We start from the raw sequence: 11,126 nt of genomic DNA on the forward strand, positions 1-11,126 counted from the left end.
GCTGCTGGGCCCTCTTGTCCAGGTGTGTGGTGTTAAGTGTCCAAGTATGTCCTCACTGATGTAGACGTCCAGGTATTTAATGCTGCTCACCCTCTCCACTTCAAGCCCTCGGATGCACAGTGGCCGGTGAGGTCTCCTCTCCTTCCTCATGTCCACTATCATCTCCTTTGTCTTGTCTGTGTTGAGGATGAGGTTGTTGTCCTCACACCATGATACCAGACTGTCCACCTCCCTACCTTCCGTAGGCTGCCTCATCCCCACCAGTGATGCATTCTATCACTGTCGTGTTGTCTGCGAACTTTAGGATGATGTTATCTTTGTGGAAGGCGACACAGTCGTGGGTGAACAGGGTGTAGAGGATGGGGCTGAGGACGCATCCCTGTTGGGTGCCTGTGTTTGTTATAATGGTGGCTGAAGTCCTATTACCAATCCTGACAGACTGTTTTGAAACAAGATATTCATAATCTCTTTTCATGATGAGACTTCTAATTCCCGCTGAGGAAATTTCAGGTGCTTCCACACCATTTTGTTATTGTAATTAATCCATCAACGTCCTGTACTTGGACGGTGGTAGGAAACATATGGACATGTCCTGGGGCCTTATTCACTAATTGCTTTTATCCAATGCATCCCAAAGCAGCACCCCCTCCTCTTCTCCAAGGTTTACCCAGATTATCAAACTCCACGCACTGTTATGAAGGATGAGGCCCATGAAATATAATTTCACCCCTTTGAACTAGAGGTCTACATTTCTATCAAGTCTCATTCTGCAACCACCTGCTGTCGCACTGCTTTAATTCCGTTACCTGCCAAAGCCAATGTCGCCTTATATGATTTCTAGTCATAGGGTAGTTTAGCGGCTGAAAATCGTTGGCCATGTCACATTTAGCTGTTTTTTCAACATAGTCATACTCGCCACTTTTTTGACAACCAATAACAAGTTGTATGATGGAGCTGGAGCTGTTTGAAATCCTAACAGGTATAGAGAGTCCAGATGCAGTCTCTGCCCCTTTTACTTTTTCCATTCTGTAAAACGTTAAACACACACAACCTCAGACAGACAATTATTCTCTTCTGTTTGTGAGGTCTAAAATAGCCGTGTTTTTTATTGCTCATTGTACGCATTGTACTTTTGGATGACCTTTCATTGGTTATCTGCTTTCATGTACACGGTGCCCATCCTGTGACTAAAGACCACATCAGACTGATTTGATTTTAGCGGAGTGACTCATTGGGTATGTCGCATTGTACGATCAGCTTCACAGGAGCACACCATTGATTGCATCTGACTTTCTAAGAATTATGTAAATGAGAGCTATGACTAAAAATTGCCAGAAAAGGTGCGCAATGTGGCATGACTTACATTTCTGCAATATATCTGTTTTAACTATGTTTATCAGCAAGCTCCCCTGTTAATGTGCAGATATGGGACTGACTCCACAGACAACAGTGGTACTACCTACTAAGGCTATATACTTTTTTTGCCTTTAGCTCAGGTGGTTTAGTCAGCCACCATCTGTCAGGTGAAGGACACGTGAGAACAAGAAGATAGATTGCTAAAGGTGCAATTGAGAGTGGGCAGCAGACTTTCAATGCTATTTTTTTTTTTTTAGTAGTGCAAATAAGCATTTTTGAGGAAAGTCTGAATTAGAATTGTAATCCAGGACAGTTCTGTGTGGGTTTCTGTGTTTTGTTCACTTTCTGTAGACATGAAAGTTAGGTTTATCAACTCAGGTTTATTTGTAAATGCAAAGCTGTTTTTTTTTTTTAATTTAGTTTTATTTATTTATTTATTTGTAAAACATTATGTAGGATGAAGTTCTTGGTACGAAGATGGCAGCGGGTCACTGAATCAGGATCTATTTCCAACTCTAGCATTAACCGAAATGGATATGGTCATTTACCAGGTAAGTGGTTTTACTGGTAGCCATAGGGGAGAGCAACTGAGTGAAGAAATATGGCTTTGGTTAACGCAAATGTACTTTTATTCTTCAGAATGTTTTTTGTTTATTTAGTTTTTTTAGGGAAAATGAGACAGACCAGGGATTTATTTATATTTTTCACTTTTTTATATAAGGTTTCTTGTAAATTTTTGCAAATTAATGAGATTCTAACATTTCCAATTTTCAGGAAGTCTAGAAACCTATGGAGAACGTAGGCATACCAGTAGAGCTCGATCAGGAATGGAATCTCCAAGGTCAGCGTTATCTGTACAGAATAGGTAAGACATTCATTTACAGCCAAAATGGGGAAAACAAAGCCCGATGTATTTATTTATTATCTGGGTTTTATTTATTTATTTATTTATTTATTTTGTGTGACTGTCTTACATGCTACCTTTCTTCTTTCAACACAGGTACCAGTCAGGTCCAGCAGATTCAAATTCAGGACCTCTTCCATGCTCTCATCTTCAAAATTATGATCCCGATCGGGCACTGACTGACTACATTCATAGGCTGGAAGCTCTTCAGAGGAGATTAGGGTCTGTACCCTCAGGTAATGTCTCAAATGCTATGAAATTGTTCCATGTGAGCATGTTGATTGGGAACATTTTAAATGTTTATGCCTTTAAAGGTTAGATTTTCTTTATTTGCTCATAGGTTACTTACAGTTGCAGACATTTTATTTTATAATTCAGTTTATTATCGTCAAATATTTTTGTCAACTTTGTGACTGATGCTTGAACATTATCCTGAAGAATTTGTTGATATTGGGTTGAGTTCATCTGACCCTCGACTTTAACAAGGACCCCAGTCCCTGAACTAGCCACACAGCCTCACAACATGATAGAACTTCCACCAAACTTGACACAAGGTAGCAGATGTTTTTCTTAGAATGCGGTGTTCTTCTTCCACCATGCAAAGCACTTTTTGTTTTGACCAAATAACTCAATTTTTGTCTCATCAGTTCAAAGCACTTTGTTTCAGAATGAATCTGGCTTTTCTAAATGAGCATTTGAATACAACAAGCGACTGTTTGTGGCGTGAGTGCAGAAAGGCTTTCTTTCTCATCACCCTGCCATACAGATGTTCTTTGTGCAAATTGCCCTGAATTGTAGAACAATGTACAGATACACCATCTGCAGCAAGATGTTCTTGCAGGTCTTTGGAGGTGATCTATGGGTTGTCTGTAACCATTCTCACAATCCTGTGCATATGCTGCTCCCGTATTTTTCTTGGCCTGCCAGACCTGAGGTTTAACAGCAACTGTGCCTGTGGCCTTCCATTTCCCAATTACATTCCTTACAGTTGAAACTGACAGCCTTTTATAGCCTTCCCCTAAACCATGATACTGAACAATCTTTGTTTTCAGATCTTTTGAGAGTTGCTTTGAGGATCCCTTGCTGTCACTCTTCAGAGGAGAGTCAAAAGGAAACTTGCAATTGACCACCTTAAATACCTTTTCTCATGATTGGACACACCTGTCTATGACGTTCAAGGCTTAACGAGCTAATCCAATCAATTTGGTGTTGCAAGTAATCAGTATTGAGCATTCAATTCAAATACATGCATTCAAATCAGCAAAATTACAAGGGGACCCAAATTTTTGCACAGCCAGTTTTTCACATTTGATTTAATTTCATACAACTAAATACTGCTTCACTAAAAATCTTTGTTCGGAAAACTCAGATGTTCCTAGGAAATGAAAGACATACCACTGCTATCTTTTTTGTTGAAAGTAAATTATTATGCAGGCTGAGAGGGGTTCCCAAACTTTTTCATATGACTGTATATGTATTTTAAAGCATTCAGTATTCACAGCCAACCTGTTTCAAGTTTGGCAGTTTTCCATCCAGTCTTTTTTAGCTCTAGACCATCCACAGATAGACAGACAGACAGACAGACACACACCCATCGTTGAGATATCAATGTTTTCGATTTCAGGAGACCCTAAAATGGCGAGATCCGTCGAAAACCGGAGATCAACATTTTTGACAAATCTAAAGCTTTCGCTCCGGTCCATAGACGAGAGGTTATGGTGGGGGAGGGCGCAAAGGAAACTTATACTTTTTTTAATTTTATGTTGTTGGAAGATTGAATTAATGTCATATCACATAAGTGCTAAATACATTATCTTTGAGTGGCACTAAAACCACAATACGTCTCTAGTACCTCTAAATTTAACTTGCCAGTCTGCCAGCCAGTTTACAGTGCTGACTGCCCTAATAGGATGAAAAAATAGTTATCTCTACCCATGATTCAGTAGCATCACCCATACAGGTGGTGGTCTCTTTGCCTCACTGTATTGACCCAGGGTCAGTGGCAACTCGTATGCCCACTCACCCTCAGCTTTGCACGACTCGCTGGCAAGCATTCACCCAGGCAGTTGAACCCCTGACAGTTTGTTAAAGGTTCAGGCTTAGGGTCATTGTTTAAGTTGAAACTTTTCCATTAATTTTTTTAATTCCTTTGTGTTAATTCTACATTACGTTTGTAATTCAGTGTGTATTTACTTCTTGATTTATAATAATTTTATAATTGCATGTTTTAATGTTGGACGTGATTAATCACAATTAATTATATTTTTTAATCGATTTCCTCCCATAACTGAAATACATAACTCAATTTTACCTAATAGAAAACGTAAAACTACTTACCCCTGTCCAGCTAGTAATGGGCGATATGTGTACGCTACATTCTTTTTGAACGACCCTTTTTAGTAAATCATGGGAATCGACTCACAAGCACAAATTAACAGTTCTCTAGAGCTCAACTAGAGTGCTGAAGCGCAGGGTGGGATGCCGTCCGCTTCTTTCATTTAGATGATTAAAACGCATGTGCATATTCCGTTGGATTCTCGTTCACTTCAGTTATGATTCTTTCTAGATAGAACATTAGCAGCAAATGAGAACTCTTTTGTTGAATGTTCTCTCCTGCATCACTTAAGTACAATACAGTAACTACACATTTATATCAGAGTGTTTTTAATGTTTTTTACAATTCGTTATTAGGATCGTTTTAGGCAGAATATATAAACCTAATATTACATTTTTATGTTTGTATCCCTTTGTACTTTCAACAAATTGATCATACAAAACTCAGCCTTATAAAATATTATGGAAATTATTTTGTATTCAGCATTACTTTAGTGTACACTTTTTATGGCTAAATGAATGCACCAAGCATGTATTATTAGCCAATTATTTCAAGTTCACGTCATTCACAAATGACTTGCGTGATTCTCATTCATTTGATTTGCAGAGTAAATCACTCAATCATTACCCAAGAACAAGTCTCTCAATTGTTACCACTTATGACTCTTGAACTTGGTGTCTTATTTTAATTATGCATTTTCACTCCTGCTTTCAAAGAGGTTAATATTATAGGATATGAATTACCAGCATGTTTAGCCTCCTTGGCATTAACACCGAGCTTGACTCGGGCTCAGGATTTGATGTAAATATGGTTAACCACCTCGTCATTGTCACCGTTCTCTGTAGAGTTTGTATTTTCTTCCCATGTCTCCAGGTACTCTGGTTTTCCTCCCACCACCCCAAAGACATTAATTGGAAACTCTACATTGACCCTGTGTGCGTGCGTGTGTGTGGATTAGTGCTCTGTGCAGGACTGGCTTCTTCTTTTTACTCAGTGCTACTGGGATTGACTGTTTATCTCCTACAACCATAAACTGGATTAAGCAGTTTGAACATATTGTCTTGTTATTTTAAAGTTAGAAAAGCAAAATCCGCCTGGTCTCTAGTCACTCCATCTTAAAACTCGAGACATGACAGCCCACTGTCTTACTGTGGCAGTCTCCACAAATCCACCAGTTTGTTTCCATCCACATAACGTTATTCTTGATTGTTGTCTCAAATTGACATTCACTAAATCCTTCAAGTATCGAGTAACGTAGTGATGCACGTACAGCTGCTTTTAATGATACATTTTACAAATATATGAAAGTTTTTCTGCTTCCTCTCTTCACTTGCAGGGTCGGTGTCCTACACTCAGTCGCACATTGGCACAAGAAGATAAAGGCGTGAGGCTGCTGGATGCACTTGAAACGCTTGAATTGCTTTTTCCAAATGCTGAGCTGCTGTTCTTTTGTGTATATGTGTGGGACCACAATCAATTTGTTACCCCTTTTTTGCTAGCATATCAGAAAAGGTCGAAACTCTGTGTATATTAGTTTGCTTTTTTGTTGTGCATAATTAGGAAGTTTCAAAATGTATATTTGTGGAATGCTAATTTAAATTAATTCTGTTGTTCTGTTTGTCTCGTATGGATGGAACTGGAGCCGAGTGTGTGGAGTGACATACAATGCACTAACGCGGGAGGACTGGTGAGGTTTTACAAAACTGTTGTTTATTAATTCCTGGCACTGTGGACTGAGAAAATTGTTTGTAGAGAACTATTTTTCTAATGGTAGAAGCTTTGAATTTTATGGGAATCTTGTTAATTTAAAATAAAGAGGAATATTTCAGAAACACTTTCCACATGGTTTGTTTAGGTTAACTTGTACATTTTCAGAATAAATCTGGTTTTTAAAATGTACTATGTGTAAACTCCTTTCCTTTCCCCAAGACCTGCAGAATTAACTCCTGAATGGACCACCCAGCTGTCAACACTCTGCTCTGCCTTTGTTCTCTGTTTGTGTCATGCTGGTGTGGCCTCTCGGTAACCCAAAGTCACCAGCTGACCAGGGTTCTGTCCATCAAGAAGAGTCACCTTGATCCAGAAATTATACGGAAACAAGTAAGTGACGTTCCAACAGTTTCACCTGGAGGTTACAGTGTATGTGGTTTTTAAAGTATGTAAAACATCAAGTCCTATTCATGATGGAGGGCATTTAATAAAAAATAAATTTAGTAGTAGAGGGGTTATTGTCATGTGAACAAAGCATGGTGAAATTCTTACTTGCATTTCTTCTGGGTGCTCTAGTTTCCTCCCACTGTCCAAAGACTTGCAGGTTTACACACCTCTTCTCAAGCACCATTAGGCTGGATGGGAAATGCTACCTACAGGTTCTCTTTACAAATGTTCTGTGGGGTTTAATCTGGGCTTTGTGTGGGCCACTAAAGGACACTCCAGAAGTTGTCCCAAAGCCAGTCCCAGCACTGTCTTGGCAGTATGCTACAGGTCATTGTTGTGCTGAAAGGTAAATTGCCACACCAGTCAGAGGTCACATGCACTCTAAAGCAGGTTTTCTTCCAGGATCTTTCTGGATTTGGCTGCATTTGTCCTTCCCTCCTCCTTCCTGATCCTCCAATTAGCTGTGAACCACCCACTGAGATTGCCCAGGTGGTGAACCAGCTGAGGGCAGGGGAGGCTGCAGGAATCTGTTGTATCCAGGGTGAACCTCTCCATGATGGTGGTAAGGCTGTCCTCCTGGCATTGCAAGCAATCTTTTCTTCTATCTGGGAGACTGGCATTATTACAGTTGACTGAAAAACAGGAAGTGTTGTCCCTATCTGGAAGGGAAGGGTGATCACCTGGATTGCAACAACTACAGGGGATAACACTGCTCTCGGTGTTGGGTAAGGTCCTTGCTAGGGTCATCCTCAAAAGGATCAATGATTATTTGCTTACCTACCAGCAATCTGGTTTTCTTTATAAGAGGTCTACCATCGCCAACATCCTGGCACTGAGGGTTCTCATAGAGTGCAAACACGGCAGTTTCTTTGCAACCTTTGTCAATTTTCAGAAAGCGTTCGACTCAGGGTATCGAGTTGCCCTGTGGGACATCATGAGACTTTGCGGGATTCCCTCAAGGTTGCCCAATATCATGGTTGGCCTGTACACTGATACTATGAGTGCTGTGCGGAGTGGAGGCCTGTGTTTTTCCCAGTTGATTCTGGGGTTTGTCAGGGGTGTGTTCTTGCTCCTACTGTGTTCAGTGCTTGCATGGACTGGGTGTTGGGCAAGGTTGTGGGGTTCAGCAGTTGTGGGACATCTGTTGGTGAAGAAAGATTCACTCACTGATCTTGACTTCGCTGACAATGCTGTGATCTTCATGGAGTCAGTGAAGGCTCTGATCGGGGCGCTCGAGAGACTGAGCGAGGGGTCTGAGTGTCTGGGCTTTAATGACCTTTTGGGCACAGCCATCAGCAGTGTATCTGTCTGTAGAGAGAATGTTGACCTTGTCGAGAGGTTTATTTACCTCTGCAGTGACATTCATGTCTCTGGTGACTCTTCCTATGAAGTCATTAGATTGGTAGAGCATGGAGGGTCATGAGGTCGCTGGAAAGGGAAGGGGTGTGTGGTGCCCTCGATATCTATAATACGAAGGTCCAACTCTTTTAGAGTCCTGGTGCTTCCTGTCTTGGTATATGGTTGCGAGATGTGGACACTATCCAGTGACCTGAGACGAAGACTGGACTCCTTTGGTACTGTGTCTCTTCAGAGAATCCTTGGGTACTGCTGGTTTGACTTTTGTGTTGAATGAGCACTTGCTCATGGAGTCCTGAATGAGACACAATACCTGCATTGTGAGGGAGTGTCAGTTACGGCACTACAGCCATGTGGTGCGTTTCCCCGAGGGTGATCCGGCTCGCAGGATCCTCATTGTTGAAAACCAGAGTGGCTGGACCAGGCCAAGGGGAAGCCCACATAACACCAGGCAACGACAGATAGATGGTCATTTCTGGAGTGTGGGACTGGACTGCATGTGTGCCTGAGGGGTTGCCAACCAGGATCATGAGCTATTTCGTTGTATGTACCAGTGCATGCTCCCCAAACTGACAGACCTGACCTGTCCTACTCTCAATTGTGACCACTCTTCCTGGCCCTGCCACTGAGAAAAGCTCCGATAGGAAGGTGATGCCACTACCACGTTACAGTGCAGAAATGGTATTAGGCAGGTGATGAGCAATTCCTGGTCTTCAGTGACATGCTGCTGTTGGCGTTCTACCCAAAGAGCTCAATTTTTGTCTCCTCACATCGGAGAATTTTTAAATGTCATTTGGCAAACCCCAGACGGGCTATCATACGCTTTTAACTCAGGAGTGGCTTCTGTCTCGGCACTTTGCTATAAATGCCTGATCAATGAAGTGCTGTTGAGATGGTGGTCCTTCTGACAGGTTCTCCCATCTCAGCCGAGGACTTCAGAAGCTGTGCTAGAGTGACCATTGGGTTCTTGGTTACCTGTCTGACCAAGGCCCTTTTTGCCTGGTTACTTAGTTTGACTGGACAACCAACTTTAGGAAGAGCCCTGATGGTTCCACACTTTCACAGGTATTGAGACCACTGTGCCACAGGGTAGGGATGGCATGTTTGACACTGATACTTCAAAGGTTTTATTGTTTTAATGGAGCCCACTGTTTTGAAGCAGTGTATCCAAGCTTCATTAACATTTGATTGATGACCTCTGAAGCACCAACTGACCACTTTGAAGCTTTGCATTGCTCTACATGACTTAAAAGGGAATGTGAAACAGACATAATATTGAATTAAACATGGAGACCGGAAGTGTGGGACTTGTTACCCAACAATAAATAATATACTATACTGCACAATTTTCTGTACTGGAACTTATAGTGTATCATTAATACTCTAGAACTGAGCTTTTTAAACTATGTGTCATGTGTTGAGTGGATTTGGGCTGTGGAGGTTTATGATTCAGGGTGGTACGTAATGGAAAAGGGTCGCATCCAAGTTGCGGAGTATCTTGTGAAGTGTCGTTGTGGGTAAATGCCATCGATCCACTACAATCAGTGTTGGTGATGACTCTTCACAGGGGAAGGGATGACAGTCGTCGATGATTCTGGGTCTTGAAGACACAAAAGCAGCAAAATGGTGTCGCAAGGAAAAACATGTTATGAATCACTGCTCAAGACTACTATAGGTACATTTTCTAAACTGTCTTAGCTGTGTTCAGTTGACAAGTATTTCCCGAAACCTCTTAGTGCAATTATTCCCTAAATAAAATTTATCTAATGGAGAAATATTAATCCTCTACATTGTTTCACAGCAAACATCTCTCAATGTGAAAAGGTTATCGTGTAATTCTGAATCAGTGGTGGCTTGTAATGTGCTGGCACTTGACAGCTCTGAATGCCAATTGATTTTTGAGGTTTACATTGCTCTTGTAATGGTGTTGAAAAGTGTCATCAGCCTGGGAAAGGTTTGCCAACCGTCCCCGTTGGCACTCCATTATATAAATGAGCCGCTATAGCACCAGCTGTGGGGGGATCTGATGAAAATGGCAAGCCTGCGAAAATCACAAATGAATTAAAGCTGCTGTGGCAACAGTAAGCCGCCCTTCTATGGATACCAAGTCACCAAAAAACAGCAAACAATCCACTGGCACTGTTCATGTTCGTATGGGCAAGAAATGATATCTTTAGGACAGCACATTTAAATATTATTTTATTGTAGAAAATTGTCACCCATACATTAATTGCAGCAGTTTAATGACAACATGATTATCATAAGATGTTCTTAGGCGTGTAGTGCACACTGAGCTCATGGCTGCTATGATAGCTGTAAACCACCAGATGTCACCATTTTCAGATCTTTTTTCAGCACAATCTGGCAGAAGGTTCATGAGGCTTCATCCGTCCAAAGCTTTGGAATAGGTTTGATTCCCTTGCCCTTATCTGTGCCCCACCACAGTTGTATCATGAAGGTCTACATTGACACCAAGTTCTAGACACATCTCAAGGAGAACTAAAGCAAACAGGATGCACCTGAGCACAATTTGAGGTGACACAGTAAAGTGTGTAAAGATTTATATTAATCACCGAGTTCAGCTTTTGCGTTTTAATCAGTATGCTAGCCTGTATTCGCTTTGTCATTAGGGGTTGTTGAGTGCAGATTGATGGGGAAAATGTCAGATTGGAAGTGTGTAGAAAGTAACAGGATCTGAATACTCTCCGATTCCACTGGAGCTGTGCCGATTGTCACGTTTGAGCAATTGAGGTCTTTTCATTTTAGTAACTTTGCACATCATATCACAGAAACTAAGCTGTTAACTGGAAAACAATTGTACATAATAAATGACCATGGACTCCCCTAATATTTTAAAAGTTCAATGTGGTTTTAATGTAAAAAACAAAATAACAAATTCTGCCAGAATGCATTCCTTTGGAGGCATTAATACAGGAGAAAGTAGGGTGGAATGACACCTTTTATTGGCTAACTAAACAGATTACAAATGCAAGCTTTTGAGGCAGCGAAGGCCCCTTC

At 41.2% G+C, this 11,126-nt stretch overlaps 1 protein-coding gene across 7 annotated transcripts in view; it reads left to right on the forward strand.

The window, feature by feature from the left end:
• akap9 (A kinase (PRKA) anchor protein 9) overlaps window positions 1-6,494 on the forward strand; it is a 231,256-nt gene extending 224,762 nt beyond the window's left edge. For all 7 annotated transcript variants that reach the window (XM_039736927.1, XM_039736923.1, XM_039736925.1 and 4 more), the window contains 4 exons: window positions 1,813-1,907; window positions 2,131-2,221; window positions 2,357-2,496; window positions 5,932-6,494. In XM_039736927.1, coding sequence (XP_039592861.1) covers window positions 1,813-1,907; window positions 2,131-2,221; window positions 2,357-2,496; window positions 5,932-5,975 — 370 coding nt within the window. In that variant the 3' untranslated portion in view covers window positions 5,976-6,494. The remainder of the gene's footprint in view (window positions 1-1,812; window positions 1,908-2,130; window positions 2,222-2,356; window positions 2,497-5,931) is intronic.
• The last annotated feature ends 4,632 nt before the right edge of the window (window positions 6,495-11,126 follow it).

The sequence above is a fragment of the Polypterus senegalus genome, chromosome 15 (genome assembly GCF_016835505.1).
Source record: "Polypterus senegalus isolate Bchr_013 chromosome 15, ASM1683550v1, whole genome shotgun sequence".
NCBI lineage: Eukaryota > Metazoa > Chordata > Cladistia > Polypteriformes > Polypteridae > Polypterus > Polypterus senegalus.